Source organism: Bombina bombina, chromosome 1 (genome assembly GCF_027579735.1).
Source record: "Bombina bombina isolate aBomBom1 chromosome 1, aBomBom1.pri, whole genome shotgun sequence".
NCBI lineage: Eukaryota > Metazoa > Chordata > Amphibia > Anura > Bombinatoridae > Bombina > Bombina bombina.
The window spans coordinates 1,368,619,439-1,368,644,330 of NC_069499.1; the positions used below are offsets into that span (position 1 = coordinate 1,368,619,439).

Here is a 24,892-nt window from a genome sequence, read left to right on the forward strand (position 1 = left end):
GTGGAAGCCACAGCCCTAGTGGAATGAGCTGTGATTCTTTCGGGAGGCTGCCGTCCGGCAGTCTCGTAAGCCAATCTGATGATGCTTTTAATCCAAAAAGAGAGAGAGGTAGAAGTTGCTTTTTGACCTCTCCTTTTACCAGAATAAACAACAAACAAGGAAGATGTTTGTCTAAAATCCTTTGTAGCATCTAAATAGAATTTTAGAGCGCGAACAACATCCAAATTGTGCAACAAACGTTCCTTCTTTGAAACTGGTTTCGGACACAGAGAAGGTACGATAATCTCCTGGTTAATGTTTTTGTTAGAAACAACTTTTGGAAGAAAACCAGGTTTAGTACGTAAAACCACCTTATCTGCATGGAACACCAGATAAGGAGGAGAACACTGCAGAGCAGATCATTCTGAAACTCTTCTAGCAGAAGAAATTGCAACTAAAAACAAAACTTTCCAAGATAATAACTTAATATCAACGGAATGCAAGGGTTCAAACGGAACCCCCTGAAGAACTGAAAGAACTAAATTGAGACTCCAAGGAGGAGTCAAAGGTTTGTAAACAGGCTTAATTCTAACCAGAGCCTGAACAAAGGCTTGAATATCTGGCACAGCAGCCAGTTTTTTGTGAAGTAACACCGACAAGGCAGAAATCTGTCCCTTCAGGGAACTTGCAGATAATCCTTTTTCCAATCCTTCTTGAAGGAAGGATAGAATCCTAGGAATCTTAACCTTGTCCCAAGAGAAACCTTTAGATTCACACCAACAGATATATTTTTTCCAAATTTTGTGGTAAATCTTTCTAGTTACAGGCTTTCTGGCCTGAACAAGAGTATCAATAACAGAATCTGAGAACCCTCGCTTCGATAAAATCAAGCGTTCAATCTCCAAGCAGTCAGCTGGAGTGAAACCAGATTCGGATGTTCGAACGGACCCTGAACAAGAAGGTCTCGTCTCAAAGGTAGCTTCCAAGGTGGAGCCGATGACATATTCACCAGATCTGCATACCAAGTCCTGCGTGGCCACGCAGGAGCTATCAAGATCACCGACGCCCTCTCCTGATTGATCCTGGCTACCAGCCTGGGGATGAGAGGAAACGGCGGGAACACATAAGCTAGTTTGAAGGTCCAAGGTGCTACTAGTGCATCCACTAGAGCCCGCCTTGGGATCCCTGGATCTGGACCCGTAGCAAGGAACTTTGAAGTTCTGACGAGAGGCCATCAGATCCATGTCTGGAATGCCCCACAGCTGAGTGACTTGGGCAAAGATTTCCGGATGGAGTTCCCACTCCCCCGGATGCAATGTCTGACGACTCAGAAAATCCGCTTCCCAATTTTCCACTCCTGGGATGTGGATAGCAGACAGGTGGCAGGAGTGAGACTCCGCCCATAGAATGATTTTGGTCACTTCTTCCATCGCTAGGGAACTCCTTGTTCCCCCCCTGATGGTTGATGTACGCAACAGTTGTCATGTTGTCTGATTGAAACCGTATGAACTTGGCCCTCGCTAGCTGAGGCCAAGCCTTGAGAGCATTGAATATCGCTCTCAGTTCCAGAATATTTATCGGTAGAAGAGATTCTTCCCGAGACCAAAGACCCTGAGCTTTCAGGGATCCCCAGACCGCGCCCCAGCCCATCAGACTGGCGTCGGTCGTGACAATGACCCACTCTGGTCTGCGGAATGTCATCCCTTGTGACAGGTTGTCCAGGGACAGCCACCAACGGAGTGAGTCTCTGGTCCTCTGATTTACTTGTATCTTCGGAGACAAGTCTGTATAGTCCCCATTCTACTGACTGAGCATGCACAGTTGTAATGGTCTTAGATGAATGCGCGCAAAAGGAACTATGTCCATTGCCGCTACCATCAACCCGATCACTTCCATGCACTGAGCTATGGAAGGAAGAGGAACGGAATGAAGAATCCGACAAGAGTCTAGAAGCTTTGTTTTTCTGGCCTCTGTCAGAAAAATCCTCATTTCTAAGGAGTCTATTATTGTTCCCAAGAAGGGAACCCTTGTTGACGGGGATAGAGAACTCTTTTCCACGTTCACTTTCCACCCGTGAGATCTGAGAAAGGCCAGGACAATGTCCGTGTGAGCCTTTGCTTGAGGAAGGGACGACGCTTGAATCAGAATGTCGTCCAAGTAAGGTACTACAGCAATGCCCCTTGGTCTTAGCACAGCTAGAAGGGACCCTAGTACCTTTGTGAAAATCCTTGGAGCAGTGGCTAATCCGAAAGGAAGCGCCACGAACTGGTAATGTTTGTCCAGGAATGCGAACCTTAGGAACCGATGATGTTCCTTGTGGATAGGAATATGTAGATACGCATCCTTTAAATCCACCGTGGTCATGAATTGACCTTCCTGGATGGAAGGAAGAATAGTTCGAATGGTTTCCATCTTGAACGATGGAACCTTGAGAAACTTGTTTAAGATCTTGAGATCTAAGATTGGTCTGAACGTTCCCTCTTTTTTGGGAACTATGAACAGATTGGAGTAGAACCCCATCCCTTGTTCTCTTAATGGAACAGGATGAATCACTCCCATTTTTAACAGGTCTTCTACACAATGTAAGAATGCCTGTCTTTTTATGTGGTCTGAAGACAACTGAGACCTGTGGAACCTCCCCCTTGGGGGAAGTCCCTTGAATTCCAGAAGATAACCTTGGGAGACTATTTCTAGCGCCCAAGGATCCAGAACATCTCTTGCCCAAGCCTGAGCGAAGAGAGAGAGTCTGCCCCCCACCAGATCCGGTCCCGGATCGGGGGCCAACATTTCATGCTGTCTTGGTAGCAGTGGCAGGTTTCTTGGCCTGCTTTCCCTTGTTCCAGCCTTGCATTGGTCTCCAAGCTGGCTTGGCTTGAGAAGTATTACCCTCTTGCTTAGAGGACGTAGCACCTTGGGCTGGTCCGTTTCTACGAAAGGGACGAAAATTAGGTTTATTTTTTGCCTTGAAAGGCCGATCCTGAGGAAGGGCGTGGCCCTTACCCCCAGTGATATCAGAGATAATCTCTTTCAAGTCAGGGCCAAACAGCGTTTTCCCCTTGAAAGGAATGTTAAGTAGCTTGTTCTTGGAAGACGCATCAGCCGACCAAGATTTCAACCAAAGCGCTCTGCGCGCCACAATAGCAAACCCAGAATTCTTAGCCGCTAACCTAGCCAATTGCAAAGTGGCGTCTAGGGTGAAAGAATTAGCCAATTTGAGAGCATTGATTCTGTCCATAATCTCCTCCAAAGGAGGAGAATCACTATCGACCGCTCTTATCAGATCATCGAACCAGAAACATGCGGCTGTAGCGACAGGGACAATGCATGAAATTGGTTTGTAGAAGGTAACCTTGCTGAACAAACATCTTTTTAAGCAAACCTTCTAATTTTTTATCCATAGGATCTTTGAAAGCACAACTATCCTCTATGGGTATAGTGGTGCGTTTGTTTAAAGTGGAAACCGCTCCCTCGACCTTGGGGACTGTCTGCCATAAGTCCTTTCTGGGGTCGACCATAGGAAACAATTTTTTAAATATGGGGGGAGGGACGAAAGGAATACCGGGCCTTTCCCATTCTTTATTAACAATGTCCGCCACCCGCTTGGGTATAGGAAAAGCTTCTGGGAGCCCCGGCACCTCTAGGAACTTGTCCATTTTACAAAGTTTCTCTGGGATGACCAACTTGTCACAATCATCCAGAGTGGATAATACCTCCTTAAGCAGAATGCGGAGATGTTCCAACTTAAATTCAAATGCAATCACATCAGGTTCAGCCTGTTGAGAAATGTTCCCTGAATCAGTAATTTCTCCCTCAGACAAAACCTCCCTGGCCCCATCAGACTGGGTTAGGGGCCCTTCAGAAATATTATTATCAGCGTCGTCATGCTCTTCAGTATCTAAAACAGAGCAGCCGCGCTTACGCTGATAAGTGTTCATTTTGGCTAAAATGTTTTTGACAGAATTATCCATTACAGCCGTTAATTGTTGCATAGTAAGGAGTATTGGCGCGCTAGATGTACTAGGGGCCTCCTGAGTGGGCAAGACTCGTGTAGACGAAGGAGGGAATGATGCAGTACCATGCTTACTCCCCTCACTTGAGGAATCATCTTGGGCATCATTATCATTATCACATAAATCACATTTATTTAAATGAATAGGAATTCTGGCTTCCCCACATTCAGAACACAGTCTATCTGGTAGTTCAGACATGTTAAACAGGCATAAACTTGATAACAAAGTACAAAAAACTTTTAAAATAAAACCGTTACTGTCACTTTAAATTTTAAACTGAACACACTTTATTACTGCAATTGCGAAAAAACATGAAGGAATTGTTCAAAATTCACCAAATTTTCACCACAGTGTCTTAAAGCCTTAAAAGTATTGCACACCAAATTTGGAAGCTTTAACCCTTAAAATAACGGAACCGGAGCCGTTTTGAACTTTAACCCCTTTACAGTCCCTGGTATCTGCTTTGCTGAGACCCAACCAAGCCCAAAGGGGAATACGATACCAAATGACGCCTTCAGAAAGTCTTTTCTAAGTATCAGAGCTCCTCTCACATGCGACTGCATGCCATGCCTCTCAAAAACAAGTGCGCCACACCGGCGCGAAAATGAGGCTCTGCTTATGCTTTGGGAAAGCCCCTAAGAATAAGGTGTCTAAAACAGTGCCTGCCGATATTATTATATCAAAATACCCAGATAAAATGATTCCTCAAGGCTAAATATGTGTTAATAATGAATCGATTTAGCCCAGAAAAAGTCTACAGTTTTAATAAGCCCTTGTGAAGCCCTTATTTACGATCGTAATAAACATGGCTTACCGGATCCCATAGGGAAAATGACAGCTTCCAGCATTACATCGTCTTGTTAGAATGTGTCATACCTCAAGCAGCAAGAGACTGCACACTGTTCCCCCAACTGAAGTTAATTGCTCTCAACAGTCCTGTGTGGAACAGCCATGGATTTTAGTGACGGTTGCTAAAATCATTTTCCTCATACAAACAGAAATCTTCATCTCTTTTCTGTTTCTGAGTAAATAGTACATACCAGCACTATTTCAAAATAACAAACTCTTGATTGAATAATAAAAACTACAGTTAAACACTAAAAAACTCTAAGCCATCTCCGTGGAGATGTTGCCTGTACAACGGCAAAGAGAATGACTGGGGTAGGCGGAGCCTAGGAGGGATCATGTGACCAGCTTTGCTGGGCTCTTTGCCATTTCCTGTTGGGGAAGAGAATATCCCCACAAGTAAGGATGACGCCGTGGACCGGACACACCTATGTTGGAGAAATTGTCTTTTCTACAAGAAGGTTTAGAAAAGGGTTTATCCGCCAGTTCCTTAAAGGGACAGATTTCAGCTCTGTCCATTCTTTTACACAAACGTCTGTCAGAAGTTCCGGACGTTCAAGCTTTTTGTCAGGCTTTAGCTAGGATCAAGCCTGTGTTTAAAACTGTTGCTCCACCATGGAGTTTGAACTTAGTTCTTAATGTTTTACAGGGTGTTCCGTTTGAACCCCTCCATTCCATTGATATCAAGCTGTTATCTTGGAAAGTTCTGTTTTTAATGGCGATTTCCTCGGCTCGAAGAGTCTCTGAGTTATCTGCTTTACATTGTGATTCTCCTTATCTGATTTTTCATTCAGACAAGGTAGTTCTGCGTACTAAACCTGGGTTCCTACCTAAGGTGGTCACTAACAGGAATATCAATCAAGAGATTGTGGTTCCATCTTTGTGTCCTAATCCTTCTTCGAAGAAGGAACGTCTGCTACACAATCTAGATGTAGTCCGTGCCCTGAAATTTTATCTACAGGCAACTAAGGATTTTCGACAAACGTCTTCCCTGTTTGTCGTTTATTCTGGTCAGAGGAGAGGTCAAAAAGCTTCGGCTACCTCTCTCTCTTTTTGGCTTCGTAGCATAATACGGTTAGCCTATGAGACTGCTGGACAGCAGCCTCCTGAAAGAATTACAGCACATTCTACTAGAGCTGTGGCTTCCACTTGGGCCTTTAAGAATGAGGCTTCTGTTGAACAGATTTGCAAGGCTGCAACTTGGTCTTCTCTTCATACTTTTTCCAAATTTTACAAATTTGACACTTTTGCTTCTTCGGAGGCTGTTTTTGGGAGAAAGGTTCTTCAGGCAGTGGTTCCTTCCGTATAAAGAGCCTGCCTGTCCCTCCCGTCATCCGTGTACTTTAGCTTTGGTATTGGTATCCCAGAAGTAATGATGACCCGTGGACTGACCACACTTAACAGGAGAAAACAAAATTTATGCTTACCTGATAAATTCCTTTCTCCTGTAGTGTGGTCAGTCCACGGCCCGCCCTGTTTTTTATGGCAGGTAAAAAAAATTTGAATTATACTCCAGTCACCACTACACCCTTTGGCTTCTCCTTTCTCGTTGGTCCTTGGTCGAATGACTGGAGGTGACGTAGAGGGGAGGAGCTATATAGCAGCTCTGCTGGGTGAATCCTCTTGCACTTCCTGTTGGGGAGGAGTTAATATCCCAGAAGTAATGATGACCCGTGGACTGACCACACTACAGGAGAAAGGAATTTATCAGGTAAGCATAAATTTTGTTTTTATGTCTGTAGTAGAATTTCTATGTTTTAGTTCTAGGTGTTATAATTGGTTGGTAGGAGTGTGTACAGCTGTGTCATAATTATTTTAGATAGGCTTTGTGTTTGATTCATTTCCCCCTTATTACCACTTTGTGCGCCTCCCAAACCCTGTGGGAAGAAATATCCGGGGTAAGATGATGTTGAAAATATTCCTTTAAATATTTAGCTAATGCCTCTGAAGTAGAGGGGTGGTGCAACGAAGAGTCATCCATTCTCCATATGAACGGTATCATAGGTTTATCCAGCAAATCAAAGATTAGCAAAATTATCGAATAGAAACATTAAATTTGACGGTAGATAAGCAACCAAAAGGCCCATCAAGTCTACCCATATTACATGTTACTTTTTCTTAGGATAGCCTTATGCATGTCCCAGGCATTTTTTAATTCCTTTACAGTCTTTGGGCCCGAATTATTAAGCTCCAAAAGGAGCTTGATGCCCTTTGTCTAAAGACCGCTGCTCCATAACTTGTCTGCCTGCTCTGAGACGGTGGACAGAAATCAACCCGATCGGGTTGATTGACACCCCCTGCTAGCGGCCAATTGGCCGTAAATCTGTAGGGGGCGGTGTTGCACAAGCATTTTTGGTGAACTGCTTGTGCAATGATAAATATTGCTGTAGCCACCAATCAGCAAGCGCTATCTAGGGTGCTGAACCAATAATTGCACAAGCAGAAAGTCTGCCAGTACTAAAATAAAAGGCTTTTTTTATATATTTTTTTTTATTTTCTATATATTATTCTGCAGTGTTGGATCCCCCCATAGCCCCCAACCTCCCTGATCCCCCCCCCCAAACAGCTCTCTAACACTCCCCCTTCTACCTATATGCCACCATTAGGGTGTTTCATTTTCTAAGGCAAACAATAAACTGTAACATTTTTGCAGACTTTGCTTACGCCCCGAGTCTCAGTGATGTAAAAGAGATATATGCTAAATTTCAAGAAGATTGGATAATAATGCACACTTTGATCTGTTTTGTAAAAGTAGGCAAAAAATACGATTTTTCAATGTTAATTATTTTTATTGGGAAAACTAGAAATCGCAAACTTAAAATACTATTAAAACTATACACTAAGATTAATAGGTAATATGATAGGCAAAACATGTGTTATATTAATCAACTTTGAACGATGCAATCCCTTGTTTTGTTCGCTTGGTGACGACTTTTCTGTGATGCTCGACTACCCTCAACAAGAATTGTTTTTGTTGTTCATTCCTGACCGACTCGTTATACTTTTTTATCAGAGCAATTCCTCTTTCTGCGGTATCACTGACAACCTTAAGAGCGTTCACATGGCTTCTTAGAGAATTACTGCAGTATTCTGTCACTGAAACAGAAACAGAGGCGCCACATGTGTAGATCAATAAGGACCACAATATCCAAGCAAGACAAGACACAGGGTACTCACAAACGTGGAGGCACTCTGTTGTGCCTATGGGAGCAGGCTGGTATTCTGACAGCAAACCAGCTGGCTGTGCAAAGGAATCCCCGTCGTAGCAAACAGCACTGGTATCCTGTGGCTTCCGGTCTCCAAACTGTCCCTCTTGCCTGGATCACTTTCTTCAAACTGGAACTAATACTTTCCTAGCTTATAAGTCTGCCCCAGGGAGATGGGCAAGAGAATATGGTCACTCACGCTTAAGCAGCCTCACATGTAGAATGAACAACTTGTATTGTTAAACCTAACAATACAAGTTGTTCAGTCTACATGTGAGGCTGCTTAAGCGTGAGTGACCATATTCTCTTGCCCATCTCCCTGGGGACAGACTTATAAGCTAGGAAAGTATTAGTTCCAGTTTGAAGGAAGTTATCCAGGCAAGAGGGACAGTTTGGAGACCGGAAGCCACAGGATACCAGTGCTGTTTGCTATGACGGGAATTCCTTTGCACAGCCAGCTGGTTTGCTGTCAGAATACCAGCCTGCTCCCATAGGCACAACAGAGTGCCTCCACGTTTGTGAGTACCCTGTGTCTTGTCTTGCTTGAATATTGTGGTCCTTATTGATCTACACATGTGGCGCCTCTGTTTCTGTTTCAGTTATCCATCATAGAATTTGCATCATCCTTGTGGGTGAAGACCGAGAGCTGCCTGTTCACACGGATATTTGAGGACATTTATTGGACTTTTCTATAGTCATACTGGTTACGACTAGTGTTACGTTTGTATATATATTTTATGTTCCACAATTTATATATTTTATATATTCATATTGTGTTTTGAGATTCATATACACTGTTTTTTATAATATTTACCGTTTTATTTTAGCGCCTCCTATAGGAGACCTGTAATATACAGTATTACAGGTACTCCTATATTTATTTTTGAGTATTCTGTCACGTTGTGGATCCCAAACAATTCAAAGAACATCTTTGTTTTATTAGTAACAAAATGGCTCAGGTCTTTTCCTTCAAAAAACATGTTTTTACCCTCTAATCATTTCACTTCCTTTTTCTTTGCAGGTTTGGTTTCTAAATTTTTAGTCACATTTTCCTTAACAGCCTGAGTAATACGGTCGTCCAAAAAAGCCAATCCTACGTTTGTTTCTGACAGATACCAAAGGTGTCTCTTAGCAACTGTGAGAGCACATTTTTTGACGTCTGCATCTGGGTAAGTGCTCAGAAGCTGTAGCATATCCAAATCATTCTTTGGAGCCCATCGACTTACAATTGCCTCATGCCAAAAGCAAACATATATGAGGCTGACAAAATGTGCAACCCGTTTCATTCCTTCCAATTGTCGTTGATATTCAACTGTTTAGTGAAGAGGACAATTTTAAGTGCATATATTGCCTTTGCCATCCACCTTGCTTGATGCAGTGCCCCTGGGATCCTAAATGTAATGTTTATTCATATATGAATCTTTTTTTTCTTCTTTTGTACACTTAGTTCTTATTTTTGAGGCGAAAACCTCGTCTACTCCACTCATTGATCAACTCATACGATCTTCTCTTTGTGACCTAAGAAATTATTTATCTTCTTGTGATACACTATTCATGTCCATCACATTTTGCCGTGAAATGTCAATTAACTCAACGAGATCACCTTTCCAAATCTGCCGTTTCACATTTGCTTTATCCGTGTTTCTCGATTTCTCTTTACCCAGATTTTGGTATTCTTTGTACAGCTTCTGTATACCAGCACGGATATTCTCCTCCGTCTTAACAGGGATATTTGCTTTCCTCCACACTTCCTGTAGTTTAGTACTGGTAGATTTAGCAGCATCCGAAAGTGTTTCTTACATTTCCTTGTGATGGTAAATAAAAACTAAAAGTACTTGTTCCTTTGAAGGGAGCCGAGCTCCTAAAAACTCACCACTAGGCACCTTTTCTAGCAGCCAAATTCCACTTTTGGTTCCGATTTTAAAGTTCAATTACCTGCAAAAGATGAAAGAAATACATGAGAAGACCATTAGTGTAAAGCACTTCAATGTTAGAAATTTCACTAGTTTGTGATAAAAGTGATCAATGTGTGCAACCCATAAATATTATCCAATCTTCTTGAAATTTGGCATATATATCTTTTACATCACTGAGACTCGGGGCGTAAGCAAAGTCATATGAAAATCACATCTTTGGAAAAATGAAACACCCTAGCCACCATCTTGGGTACTGGCAGTTGTCTGCCAGTACCTAGTTTGCTGGAATTGTGCTTTATTTTAGTTTTTTAAATAAATAAAAACACCTAATTTTCTGTAGTGTAGCTGCCCCCCTCTCAATACCCTACCCCCTCCCAGATCCCTTTCCCAACACTAATTAGGCCTTATTCCCCCCTCCCTCTCCCTCCTTCCCATAGACAGTTACTATAGCATTTAATAGCGCGCGAGTGGCTCTCTCTGCATCAGTGTCTAAAAAATGGGTATTGCAGGATGCTACAATATCGAGGCATCACTGCAATACCCTGAAAGCGACTGGAAGCGATCGCGATTGCTTCCAGTGCTTCAAACCCCTGAGGACGTGCCAGGTCGTTGAGGACCTTTTTTGTAGCACGTTAGTATGCCAGTAGCAAATTCTTTTTTAATTTTATTTTATTTTATATTTATTCCCCCCCCCCCCCCCCATATCACTTTTTCTGTAGTTTATGGTCCCCCTCGCCTCTCCAGTTAATATTGTTTCATAGTGTAGGGAAGGGGTTGACAAATCTGTTCAAAATGTAGGATCCAGTACCCCACCCCTCCCTCCTCCACTGGGTTGCCCACCCGCCCCCCTCTTTGCTCCCACCGCTACCACTTGGCACCAACAGAGAATCGTTACAGAGAGTGACACAGACAGTGTCACTCTCTAACAGTAGGCGATCTGGTAACAATGGGCTTCATGTGACATGATGCCTTTTGCCTCCAGCTGCAGCTGCTTGGCAAAGTACTGTGTAGCATAGTACCTACGTCCAATTATCACAAGGGGTTAATGCCCATGGTTTTGGAATGGGATGTGCAACAAGCTCATATACTGTGACATCCCATATAGAGTAGGTCCATATAGTATAGGTCCCTGTAGCGCATTGCTGTTTCTCAGTATATCTAGATATGCTTTTCAACAAAGGATTCTTAGAAAAAAAAGTCAATTATTTAATAATAGAAAAAAATTAAAAAGTCTCTATCTGAACCATGATCATTTTGACTTATATGACGATTTACTTTGAAAATCATATACTACATATGTGGATGTGATGTTATTGTACACATTTTCAGACCTTAACCAGTTTTATTTATTTTTATCAGCTGATACTACTTAACAGACATGCTAAATTGTTTTGTTTTGTTTTTTAATTCCACTCTTGGCACTATGGAATAAAATATACATTATTATAAGTATGTTCCATTGTCATAAATATAAGAAGAAAAGATCATTGCTACTTACTGGTAAATTTGTATATTTTAAATTGTGGATTTCCAATTAATACAACTCTAATCAGAGATAATACAGAAATCTATTATTGATTCTTGTCATGTTAATGCGACAATAAAAAGATTTATTAGTAAATGAAAGCCTGTGTGTTGTCTCCTTCTCCAGTAGATGCTCTGCAAGCTGAGAAAGTCTCCAGAAGATCAGATTTAAGTTCCTCATTGATGGTGTCCCTCCAAAGGTCCTGTGACACTTCTCTTAACTTAAGACCCTCAGGGAATGGTAGCCTTTCTAATGTGAGTTACTTGACCGATGGGACAGGTAGTGACGCAGTCACTGCCTCTGATGACTTGGATCTCCCGTTGACAGAAAGTTCAGTAGAGACAGGAACTTCGGACAGCTCCCAGAGCAGAGCTGGAGAGGTGGAAGAAAGTACCAGAGCTAGGGGCGTGGCTGGACGCAGAAGCTTTGCTGGAAAAATACAGCAGCTCCTTACCCCTTCAAGGAAGCAATCTCGGATGTCTGTTGCAAGGAAAAAGTCCTCCACTGCAGAGGCCCGATCTTCACAATTATTAGACCAGTACCGTAGCAGGAGGAGTCATAGTGAAAGTTCAAGAAGGCCTGAATCAACTGCCTCTGAGGTTAGTATCTGTTAAAAATTGGTATATTTTTTGTGCTATGTAGGTTATTTTACTTGATAAGGTGAGATGATTAATTATGGAATAAGTTATAATTAAGCTTTACTTAAGGTATTTGTCCACTTGAACGCTAGTATTATGGTCTGAAAGAAATATGTTAGCATTGATGGATATATGTATAGGTACAAATCCTGAATTCCAAAAGCCAGACTTTTTTTCTTTAATGTTTTTTAAAAATATACAAATTTACCATTTTCCCGCCAGTAAGTCACAGTTTTCTCTGCCTGCTTCTGTGGTTTGTGTTCTAAAATGCAAATGATAGTCTATATTAATCTAAAACAACTATTACCTTTCTAATTACAAACTGTAATGTCTACATACTATGTATACAAAAGCATTAAAAGTATATAAAACTGCATTAAGGTTGCATGTATAAGTTGTATTATGGCATGTAAATATTGTCTAAATGACATAAGATATTGTTGTTTGCAATTGGTTCCATCCCCTCTCCAAACTGTCCCATTGGAAAGTTGTAATATTCCAAAATAAAAATTTTACACATTCCAAACCTTTTCCGGTCCCAAGCAGTTTGGATTAAGGGTTGGTTGTCTACCTGTATCTCACTGTCACAGCCCCCATTAGGAGTGTGATTTTTTTTTTTTTTCTAAACCTTTTTGTTTACATATTTTTTTCATAACCAATACTTAAGTACTGAAATTTTCAGTATAGGTGAGAAAATAAAAGTATAGGTAATAAAATAAAGGTGAAGGAGATATTTGTAAATGTTTTAATACATGCCAGGAGGTATAATAGATCGTTGGGAACACATTAAAGGGTAGAACCAATTACAGTACACTTTCCTTTAAAGAATTAAATGTAGCCCCTTTACATTTTGAGAGTTTATTTTAAATTCCATCCCTCTTATATGAAAGACACAAATCGGCACCACTGGCTTCCAGATAGCCGCCCCTGACTGGATTGTCTACAAAACAATATTACAAAAAAAAATGCTTGATGTGAAACAAACTCTGTATTCTTGATACGAGAGCCATATGGAAGAAACAGGAGAGAAAACCAAGCACAATTTCTCCAACATTGGTGTGTCCGGTCCACGGCGTCATCCTTACTTGTGGGATATTCTCTTCCCCAACAGGAAATGGCAAAGAGTCCCAGCAAAGCTGGTCACATGATCCCTCCTAGGCTCCGCCCACCCCAGTCATTCTCTTTGCTGTTGCACAGGCAACATCTCCACGGAGATGGTTAAGAGTTTTTTGGTGTTTAAATGTAGTTTTTATTCTTCTATCAAGTGTTTGTTATTTTAAAATAGTGCTGGTATGTACTATTTACTCTGAAACAGAAAAGGATGAAGATTTCTGTTTGTAAGAGGAAGATGATTTTAGCAGACAGTAACTAAAATCGATTGCTGTTTCCACATAGGACTGTTGAGATGAAGTAACTTCAGTTGGGGGAAACAGTTAGCAGACTTTTCTGCTTAAGGTATGACTAGCCATATTTCTAACAAGACTGTGTAATGCTGGAAGGCTGTCATTTCCCCTCATGGGGACCGGTAAGCCATTTTCTTAGTCAAACAAACAGAATAAAGGGCTTAATATGGGCTAAAAAACTGGTAGACATTTTTATGGGCTAAATCGATTGCTTTATTTGGGCATATTATTCAGATTTAGGCTAACAATTGGCATTTATAATCTTGGGGAACGCTTATAAAACGGCAGGCACTGTTTTGGACACCTTTTTCAGTCAGGGGGCCTTTCTAGTTATAGACTGAGCCTCATTTTCGCGCCATTAATGCGCAGTTGTTTTTTGAGAACAGGGCATGCAGATGCATGTGTGAGGGTCTAAAAATCTCTGAAAAAGCTTCTAGAAGGCGTCATTTGGTATCGTATTCCCCTCAGGGCTTGGTTGGGTCTTAGCAAAGACTATAGCTGGGACTGTATAGGGGTTAAATTTAAAAACGGCTCCGGTTCCGTTATTTTAAGGGTTAAAGCTCTGAAATTTGGTGTGCAATACTTTTAAGGCTTTAAGACACTGTGGTGAAATTTTGGTAATTTTTGAACGATTCCTTCATACTTTTTCACATGTTCAGTAATAAAGTGTTTTCTGTTTGAAATTTAAAGTGACAGTAACGGTTTTATTTTAAAACGTTTTTTGTGCTTTGTTGACAAGTTTAAGCCTGTTTAACATGTCTGTACCTTCAGATAAGCTATGTTCTATATGTATGAAAGCCAATGTGTCTCCCCATTTAAATTTATGTGATAATTGTGCCATAGCGTCCAAACAAAGTAAGGACAGTACTGCCACAGATAATGATATTGCCCAAGATGATTCCTCAAATGAGGGGAGTAAACATGATACTACATCATCTCCTACTGTGTCTACACCAGTTTTGCCCATGCAGGAGGCCCCTAGTACATCTAGTGCGCCAATACTTATTACCATGCAACAATTAACGGCTGTAATGGATAACTCCATAGCAAATCTTTTATCCAAAATGCCTACTTATCAGAGAAAGCGCGATTGCTCTGTTTTAAACACTGAAGAGCAAGAGGGCGCTGATGATAATTGTACTGTCATACCCTCACACCAATCTGAAGGGGCCATGAGGGAGGTTTTGTCTGATAGAGAAATTTCAGATTCAGGAAAAATTTCTCATCAAGCTGAACCTGATGTTGTGACATTTAAATTTAAATTAGAACATCTCCGCATACTGCTTAAGGAGGTGTTATCTACTCTGGATGATTGTGACAATTTGGTCATTCCAGAGAAATTATGCAAGATGGACAGGTTCCTAGAGGTTCCGGTGCCCCCCGACGCTTTTCCTATACCCAAGCGGGTGGCGGACATAGTAAATAAGGAGTGGGAAAAGCCCGGCATACCTTTTGTTCCCCCCCCCCCCTATATTTAAGAAATTATTTCCTATGGTCGACCCCAGAAAGGACTTATGGCAGACAGTCCCCAAGGTCGAGGGGGCAGTTTCTACTCTAAACAAACGCACTACTATTCCTATCGAAGATAGTTGTGCTTTCAAAGATCCTATGGATAAAAAATTGGAAGGTTTGCTTAAAAAGATTTTTGTACAGCAAGGCTACCTTCTACAACCAATTTCATGCATTGTTCCTGTCACTACGGCAGCGTGGTTCTGGTTCGAGGAACTAGAAAAGTCGCTCAGTAGAGAAACTCCATATGAGGAGGTTATGGACAGAGTTCACGCACTTAAATTGGCTAACTCTTTTATTTTAGATGCCGCTTTGCAATTAGCCAGATTAGCGGCGAAAAATTCAGGGTTTGCTATTGTGGCGCGCAGAGCGCTTTGGCTAAAGTCTTGGTCAGCGGATGTGTCATCCAAGACAAAATTGCTTAACATCCCTTTCAAAGGTAAAACTTTATTTGGACCAGAATTGAAAGAGATTATTTCAGACATCACTGGAGGAAAGGGCCACGCCCTTCCACAGGATAGGTCTTTTAAGGCTAAAAATAAACCTAATTTTCGTCCCTTTCGCAGAAACGGACCAGCCTCTAATTCTGCATCCTCTAAGCAAGAGGGTAATGCCTCACAACCCAAACCAGCCTGGAAACCAATGCAAGGCTGGAACAAGGGTAAGCAGGCCAAGAAGCCTGCCACTGCTAACAAAACAGCATGAAGGAGTAGCCCCCGATCCGGGACCGGATCTGGTGGGGGGCAGGCTCTCTCTCTTTGCTCAGGCTTGGGCAAGAGATGTTCAGGATCCTTGGGCGCTAGAAATAGTTTCTCAAGGTTATCTCCTGGAATTCAAGGAACTACCCCCAAGGGGAAGGTTCCACAAGTCTCACTTATCCTCAAACCAAATAAAGAGACAGGCATTCTTACATTGTGTAGAAGACCTGTTAAAGATGGGAGTGATACACCCAGTTCCAATAAAGGAACAAGGAATGGGATTTTATTCCAATCTGTTCGTAGTTCCCAAAAAAGAGGGAACGTTCAGACCAATTTTGGATTTGAAGATCCTAAACAAATTTCTCAGGGTACCATCGTTCAAAATGGAAACTATTCGGACGATTCTACCCACCATCCAGGAAAGTCAATTTATGACTACCGTGGATCTAAAGGATGCGTACCTACATATTCCTATCCACAAAGAACTTCATCAGTTCCTAAGGTTCGCTTCTCTGGACAAACATTACCAGTTTGTGGCCCTCCCATTCGGATTAGCCACTGCTCCAAGGATTTTCACAAAGGTGCTAGAGTCCCTTCTAGCGGTTCTAAGACCAAGGGGCATTGCAGTAGTACCTTACTTGGACGACATTCTAATACAAGCGTCGTCCCTGTCAAAAGCAAAGGCTCATACGGACATCGTTCTAGCCTTTCTCAGATCTCACGGATGGAAGGTGAACAAAGAAAAAAGTTCTCTGTCCCCGTCAACAAGAGTTCCCTTCTTGGGAACAATAATAGATTCCTTAGAAATGAGGATTTTTCTGACAGAGGTCAGAAAATCAAAACTTCTAAGCTCTTGTCAAGTGCTTCATTCTGTTCCTCGTCCTTCCATAGCGCAGTGCATGGAAGTAGTAGGATTGATGGTTGCAACAATGGACATAGTTCCTTTTGCACGAATTCATCTAAGACCATAACAACTGTGCATGCTCAAACAGTGGAATGGGGATTATACAGACTTGTCTCCAATGATTCAAGTAGATCAAAAGACCAGAGATTCACTCCGTTGGTGGCTGACCCTGGACCATCTGTCCCAGGGAATGAGCTTCCGCAGGCCAGAGTGGGTCATTGTCACGACCGACGCCAGTCTAGTGCGCTGGGGCGCGGTCTGGGAATCCCTGAAAGCTCAGGGACTATGGTCTCGGGAAGAGTCTCTTCTCCCGATAAACATTCTGGAACTGAGAGCGATATTCAATGCTCTCAGAGCTTGGCCAAATTCATAAGGTTCCAATCAGTCAACATGACGACCGTTGCTTATATCAATCATCAGGGGGGAACAAAGAGTTCCCTGGCGATGAAAGAAGTGACCAAAATAATTCAATGGGCGGAGGATCACTCCTGCCACTTGTCTGCGATCCACATCCCAGGAGTGGAAAATTGGGAAGCGGATTTTCTGAGTCGTCAGACATTTCATCCGGGGGAGTGGGAACTCCATCCGGAAATCTTTGCCCAAATAACTTAATTATGGGGCATTCCAGACATGGATCTGATGGCGTCTCGTCAGAACTTCAAGGTTCCTTGCTACGGGTCCAGATCCAGGGATCCCAAGGCGACTCTAGTAGATGCACTAGTAGCACCTTGGACCTTCAACCTAGTTTATGTATTCCCACCGTTTCCTCTCATTCCCAGGCTGGTAGCCAGGATCAATCAGGAGAGGGCCTCGGTGATCTTGATAGCTCCTGCGTGGCCACGCAGGACTTGGTATGCAGACCTGGTGAATATGTCATCGGCTCCACCATGGAAGCTACCTTTGAGACAGGACCTTCTTGTTCAGGGTCCATTCGAACATCCAAACCTGGTCTCCCTCCAACTGACGGCTTGGAGATTGAACGCTTGATTCTATCAAAGCGTGGGTTTTCAGATTCTGTTATAGATACTCTGGTTCAGGCCAGAAAACCTGTGACTAGAAAAATTTACCATAAAATATGGAAAAAATATATCTGTTGGTGTGAATCCAAAGGATTCCCATGGAATAAGATAAAAATTCCTAAGATTCTCTCCTTTCTACAAGAAGGTTTGGAGAAAGGATTATCTGCAAGTTCTCTAAAGGGACAGATCTCTGCTTTATCTGTCTTACTACACAAATGACTGGCAGCTGTGCCAGATGTTCAAGCTTTTGTTCAGGCTCTGGTTAGGATCAAGCCTGTTTACAGACCTTTGACTCCTCCCTGGAGTCTAAATCTTGTTCTTTCAGTTCTTCAAGGGGTTCCGTTTGAACCTTTACATTCCATAGATATTAAGTTACTATCTTGGAAAGTTTTGTTTTTAGTTGCAATTTCTTCTGCTAGAAGAGTTTCAGAGTTATCTGCTCTGCAGTGTTCTCCGCCCTATCTGGTTTTCCATACAGATAAGGTGGTTTTGCGTACTAAGCCTGGTTTTCTTCCTAAGGTTGTTTCTAACAAAAATATTAACCAGGAGATAGTTGTACCTTCTTTGTGTCCGAATCCAGTTTCAAAGAAGGAACGTTTGTTACACAATTTGGACGTTGTCCGTGCTCTAAAGTTCTATTTAGAGGCTACTAAAGATTTCAGACAAACATCTTCCTTGTTTGTTGTTTATTCTGGTTAAAGGAGAGGTCAAAAAGCGACTTCTACCTCTCTTTCCTTTTGGCTTAAAAGTATTATCCGATTGGCTTATGAGACTGCCGGACGGCAACCTCCTGAAAAAATTACAGCTCACTCCACTAGGGCTGTGGCTTCCACATGGGCCTTCAAGAACGAGGCTTCTGTTGACCAGATATGTAAGGCAGCGACTTGGTGTTCACTGCACACTTTTGCCAAATTTTACAAATTTGATACTTTTGCTTCTTCGGAGGCTATTTTTGGGAGAAAGGTTTTGCAAGCTGTGGTGCCTTCCGTTTAGGTGACCTGATTTGCTCCCTCCCTTCATCCGTGTCCTAAAGCTTTGGTATTGGTTCCCACAAGTAAGGATGACGCCGTGGACCGGACACACCAATGTTGGAGAAAACAGAATTTATGCTTACCTGATAAATTACTTTCTCCAACGGTGTGTCCGGTCCACGGCCCGCCCTGGTTTTTTAATCAGGTCTGATGAATTATTTTCTCTAACTACAGTCACCACGGTACCATATGGTTTCTCCTATATATATTTCCTCCTGTCCGTCGGTCGAATGACTGGTGGTGGGCGGAGCCTAGGAGGGATCATGTGACCAGCTTTGCTGGGACTCTTTGCCATTTCCTGTTGGGGAAGAGAATATCCCACAAGTAAGGATGACGCCGTGGACCGGACACACCGTTGGAGAAAGTAATGTATCAGGTAAGCATAAATTCTGTTTTTTCTTTCATAAAGTGGTGAGGGTCCACGAGCCATTACTCCTAGGATTTAACTCCTATGCACTAGGAGGAGGCAAAGATTTCCAAAGCTCTCACCGCTCTGGCATTTCAGTCTAATCTTTCTGCCATCACTAACTCTATGATATCAAAACAATAATTTAGTTACTTCATCTTGTAATTTATCCTGAAAAATTGATTTAGAAAAATAATAATAGGCCTCTGTTACTTTACTGTGGACACTTAGGAACAAATATAAATGATCTTCTGCACACATTCACTATGTAACATGGTAATTTTTATGAGTTCTAAGGAAAACGCTACAACTTCTGTAATGAGAGTGGAAAAACTACCAATTTATTTTATTTAGTTTACAGGAAAGCAGGCAAAATAATGAAAATAATAGTGAATGATTTAATGGTATATAAAAAAAATACTACAATTAACATTTAATTTCCTATATTTTTTTCTTATATACTTCCAAAATCAATGTGACCCTTTCATGACATTTGCCCTGCCTCAGAGCTCAGCATCCTTGGGAAGTGAGGCTGATCTATCAGACATCTCAATGTTTGTCATTCATAAGTCTGTTGACCGTTTGACTGAAGGAGGACAAGAGGTACCAACCGCAGAGGTAAGAACGAGCTGTATATTTGGTGGTTGTCTTTAGTTTCTACAATTTACACAATAATAACAGAACATAGATAAGGATACCATTTGTTCGGAACTACTTTTTTTTGCGATTATGTAGCCATAGAAAATAAAATTATAGGCAATTATTATAGGAATTTAAATTATGGTGTTACAGAGAGGGTAATAAATACATTTGGAAATATTAAAGGTACTCATCAAAATGACTTGTTTTTTTGTTCAGGTAGTGCTATCCAGTTGCTCACTTTGTCCAGCGTGTCAGTCCCTTGTATATGATGAAGACATCATGGCCAGCTGGACCTCTGATGATTCTAATCTGAAGACAGTCTGCCCTTTCTGTTCCCAGCATTTTGTGCCCTTTCTACAAATCCGCATCACAGATCTTCAAATGCATCGGAGGTGTGGGAAATCATAGAACATAGCACATATATCTGCTGCATACTTTGTAATACTAGATGCAATGTAACATTGTATATCTGTCTGCTTTGTGCCCATTCTGCACTCTAGCTTCATTTCCTGTGTCACCTTTATTTTCCAGTTGCAGAATTCTCTTTCTCCTACATTGGTGTATCCGGTCCACGGCTTCATCCTTACTTGTGGGATATTCTCTTCCCCTACAGGAAGTGGCAAAGAGAGCACACAGCAGAGCTGTCCATATAGCTCCCCTCAGGCTCCGCCCCCCAGTCATTCTCTTTGCCGCTCTGAACAAGTAGCATCTCCACGGGGGTGGTAAAGAGTATGTGGTGTTAGTTGTAGTTTTTTATTTCTTTAGCTGAAGGTAGTGAAAATAGCTTGCTTTCCTCTCCTTCTGTGTCAACACCAGCTATGCCCGCACAGGCGATGCCCAGTACATCTAGCGCACCAATTGCGATTACTATGCAACAGTTAGCAGCAGTAATGGATAATTCTATCGCAGCATTTTTATCCAAACTGCCAGCTTTCCTAGGAAGCGTGATTGCTCAGTTTTAAATACAGAAAATGAGCAAGTAGACGCAGAGGATAATTTATCTGTAGTGCCCTCACATCAATCTGACTTGGCGGTGAGGGAGGGCTTGTCTGAGGGAGAAATTTCTGACACAGGAAAAGTTTCTCAGCAGGCAGAGCCTGATACCATAGCATTTAAATTTAAGCTAGAACACCTCCGCGCTCTACTTAAGGAGGTCCTGGCTACTCTTGATGATTGTGACCCTTTGGTGGTCCCAGAAAAATTGTGTAAAATGGATAAATTCTTAGAGGTCCCAGTACACACTGATGCGTTTCCTATACCTAAGAGGGTGGCGGATATAGTGAATAAGGAGTGGGAGAAACAAGGTGTACGTTTTGTTCCCCCTCCTATATTTAAGAAAATGTTCCCCATTGTTGACCCCAGAAGGGACGCGTGGCAGACGGTCCCTAAGGTAGAGGGGGCAGTTTCAAAGCTAGCTAAGCGCACAACTATACCAATAGAAGACAGTGGCGCTTTCAAAGATCCTATGGATAAAAAATTAGAAGGTTTATTTAAGAAAATTTTTGTTCAACAAGGTTTTCTTCTTCAACCAATTTCTTGCATTATTCCTGTAACCACTGCAGCTGCTTTTTGGTTTGAGGAATTAGAAAACTCGCTCCAGAAGGAGACTTCTTAGGATGAAGTCATGGATAGAATTCATGCCCTGAAGTTGGCTAATTCTTTCATTACAGATGCCGCTTTTCAGTTAGCTAAATTAGCGCTTTGACTAAAATCGTGGTCGGCGGATGTGTCGTCCAAAACAAAATTGTTTAATATTCCTTTCAAGGTAAGACCCTATTCGGGCCAGAGTTGAAAGAAATTATTTCAGATATCACTGGGGGAAAGGGCCATGCCCTTCCACAGGATAGACCTTTCAAAGTTAAAAATAAGTCTAATTTTCGTTCCTTTCGCAATTTCAGGAATGGACCGGCTTCTACCTCTACAGCCACTAGGCAAGAGGGTAACGCACCCCAGCCCAAACCAGCATGGAAACCATTGCAAGGCTGGAACAAGGGTAAACAGGCCAAAAGACCTGCTGCTGCTACCAAGACAGCATGAAGGGGTAGCCCCCGATCCGGGACCGGATCTAGTAGGGGGCAGATTTTCTCTCTTTGCTCAGGCCTGAGCAAGAGATGTTCCGGACCCCTGGGCACTAGAAATTGTCTCTCAGGGGTATCTTCTAGAATTCATGGACCTTCCTCCAAGGGGAAGGTTCCACTTGTCTCGCTTATCTTTAGACCAGATAGAGAGACAGGCATTCTTACATTGCGTAGAGTACCTTTTAAAAATGGGAGTGATAAACCCAGTTCCAACAGCAGAACAAGGACTGGGATTTTACTCAAACCTGTTTGTAGTTCCCAAAAAGGAAGGAACTTTCAGGCCAATTCTGGATTTAAAGATCCTAGACCAATTACTCAGAGTTCCATCATTCCAAATGGAAACCATTCGGATTACCAGTTTGTGGCTCTTCCCTTCGGATTGGCCACTGCTCCGAGAATTTTTACAAAGGTGCTAGGGTCCCTTCTAGCGGTGCTAAGGCCAAGGGGCATTGCAGTAGCACCTTAACTAGATGACGTTTAATACAGGCGTCGTCTTTTCACAAAGCAAGGGCTCATACGGACATTGTTCTAGCCTTTCTAAGGTCTCACGGGTGGAAGGTGAACATAGAAAAAAGTTCTCTGTCCCCGTTCACAAGGGTTCCCTTCCTGGGAACAATAATAGACTCGGTAGAAATGAAAATCTTTCTGACAGAGGTCAGGAAACTAAAACTTTTGAACACTTGTCGAGTTCTTCAATCCATTCCTCAACCCTCCATAGCTCAGTGCATGGAGGTAACAGGACTAATGGTTGCGGCAATGGACGTGGTTCCTTTTGCTCGAATTCATTTAAGACCATTGCAACTGTGCATGCTCAAACAATGAAATGGGGATTATGCAGATTTTTCTCCCCAGATTCAGATGGACCAGCAAACCAGAGACTCACTCCTCTGGTGGTTGTCTCAGGATCACCTGTCTCAGGGAATGAGTTTCCGAAGACCGAAGTGGATCATTGTCACGACCGACGCCAGCCTCTTAGGCTGGGGCGCGGTCTGGAAGTCCCTGAAGGTTCAGGGTCTATGGTCTCGGGAAGAATTTCTTCTCCTGATAAACATTTTGGAATTGAGAGCGATATTCAATGCGCTCCAGGCATGGCCTCAACTAGCGGAGGCCAAATTCATCAGTTTTCACTCGGACAACTTGACGACTGTTGCGTACATCAATCATCAGGGGGGAACAAAGAGTTCCCTGGCGATGAGGGAGGTATCCAAGATCATCAAATGGGCAGAGGATCACTCCTGCCATCTATCAGCAATTCACATCCCAGGAGTGGACAACTGGGAAGCGGATTATCTGAGTCTTCAGACTTTCCACCCGGGGGAGTGGGAACTCCACCCGGAGGTTTTTTTGCTCAGCTGACCCAGCTATGGGGCATTACAGATCTGGATCTGATGGCGTCACGTCAGAACTTCAAAGTTACACGTTACGGGTCCAGGGATCCCAAGGCGACATTGGTAGATACCTTAGTAGCGCCTTGGTCGTTCAATCTAGTTTATGTCTTTCCAGCGTTTCCCCTTCTCCCCCGGCTAGTAGCCAGGATCAAGCAGGAGAAGGCTTCAGTAATTCTAATAGCTCCTGCGTGGCCACGCAGGACTTGGTATGCAGACCTGGTGAATATGTCATCAGTTCCACCATGGAAGCTGCCTTTGAGGCAGGACCTTCTAATTCAAGGTCGATTCGAACATCCAAACCTAGTTTCTCTGCAACTGACTGCTTGGAGATTGAACGCTTGATTCTAGCTAAACGTGGGGTTTCGGAATCAGTTATAGATACTCTGATCCAGGCTAGAAAGCCTGTCACCAGGAAAATTTACCATAAGATATGGCGGAAATATCTTTGCTGGTGCGAATCCAAGGGTTACTCATGGAGTAAGATTAGGATTCCAAGGATACTATCTTTTCTCCAAGAAGGATTGGAGAAAGGTTTGTCAGCTATTTCTTTTAAGGGACAGATATCTGCTCTGTCTGTTTGGTTACACAAGCGTCTGGCAGCCATGCCAGATATTCAGGGTTTGTACTTTAGTCAGAATCAAGCCTGTCTACAGACCTGTGGCTCCTCCATGGAGTCTAAATTTAGTTCTTTCAGTTCTTCAAGGGGTTCCGTTTGAACCTCTACATTCCATAGATATTAAGTTACTATCTTGGAAAGTTTTGTTTTTTTGTAGCTATTTCTTCTGCTAGAATAGTTTCTGAATTGTCTGCTTTGCAGTGTAATTCACCCTATCTGGTGTTTCATACAGATAAGGTCGTTTTACGTACCAAACCTGGTTTTCTTCCAAAAGTGGTTTCCAATAAGAATATCAACCAGGAAATAGTTGTTCCTTCTCTGTGTCCTAATCCAGTTTCTAACAAGGAACGTCTGTTACACCATCTTGATGGGGTTCTTGTTTTAAAGTTTTATCTAAAAGCAACTAAAGACTTCAGACAAACATCGTCCTTGTTTGTCATCTATTCTGGCAAGAGGAGAAGTCAAAAGGCGACTGCGACCTCTCTGTCTTTCTGGCTGAAAAGCATCATCCTGTTGGCTTATGAGACTGCTGGAAGGCAGCCTCCTGAACGAATTACAGCTCACTCTACTAGAGCTGTGGCTTCCACATGGGCTTCCAAGAATGAGGTTTCTGTTGAACAGATTTGTAAGGCAGCGACTTGGTCTTCACTGCATACGTTTGCCAAATTTTACAAATTCATTACTTTTGCTTCTTCGGAGGCTATTTTTGAGAGACAGGTTTTGCAAGCAGTGGTGCCTTCCGTTTAGGTTACCTGACTTGTTCCCTCCCTTCATCCGTGTCCTAAAGCTTTGGTATTGGTTCCCACAAGTAAGGATGAAGCCGTGGACCGGATACACCAATGTAGGAGAAAACAGAATTTATGTTTACCTGATAAATTTCTTTCTCCTACGGTGTATCCGGTCCACGGCCCGCCCTGGCATTTTGGTCAGGTTTAAATTTATTTTTTGTAAACTACAGTCACCACTGCACCTTATGGTTCTCCTTTTTCTCCTAACCGTCGGTCGAATGACTGGGGGGCGGAGCCTGAGGGGAGCTATATGGACAGCTCTGCTGTGTGCTCTCTTTGCCACTTCCTGT

The 24,892-nt window shown here is 42.5% G+C and overlaps 1 protein-coding gene across 2 annotated transcripts in view; it reads left to right on the plus strand.

Annotated features, from left to right (window-relative positions):
* Positions 1–24,892, plus strand: part of DENND4B (DENN domain containing 4B) — a 497,540-nt gene that overhangs the window by 299,880 nt on the left and 172,768 nt on the right. Inside the window, exons 21-23 of one of the 2 annotated variants that reach the window (XM_053704155.1) lie at positions 11,609–12,081; positions 19,598–19,708; positions 19,949–20,124. In XM_053704155.1, the coding sequence (XP_053560130.1) occupies positions 11,609–12,081; positions 19,598–19,708; positions 19,949–20,124 (760 nt within the window). The remainder of the gene's footprint in view (positions 1–11,608; positions 12,082–19,597; positions 19,709–19,948; positions 20,125–24,892) is intronic. The other variant, XM_053704162.1, reaches the window with a different exon arrangement.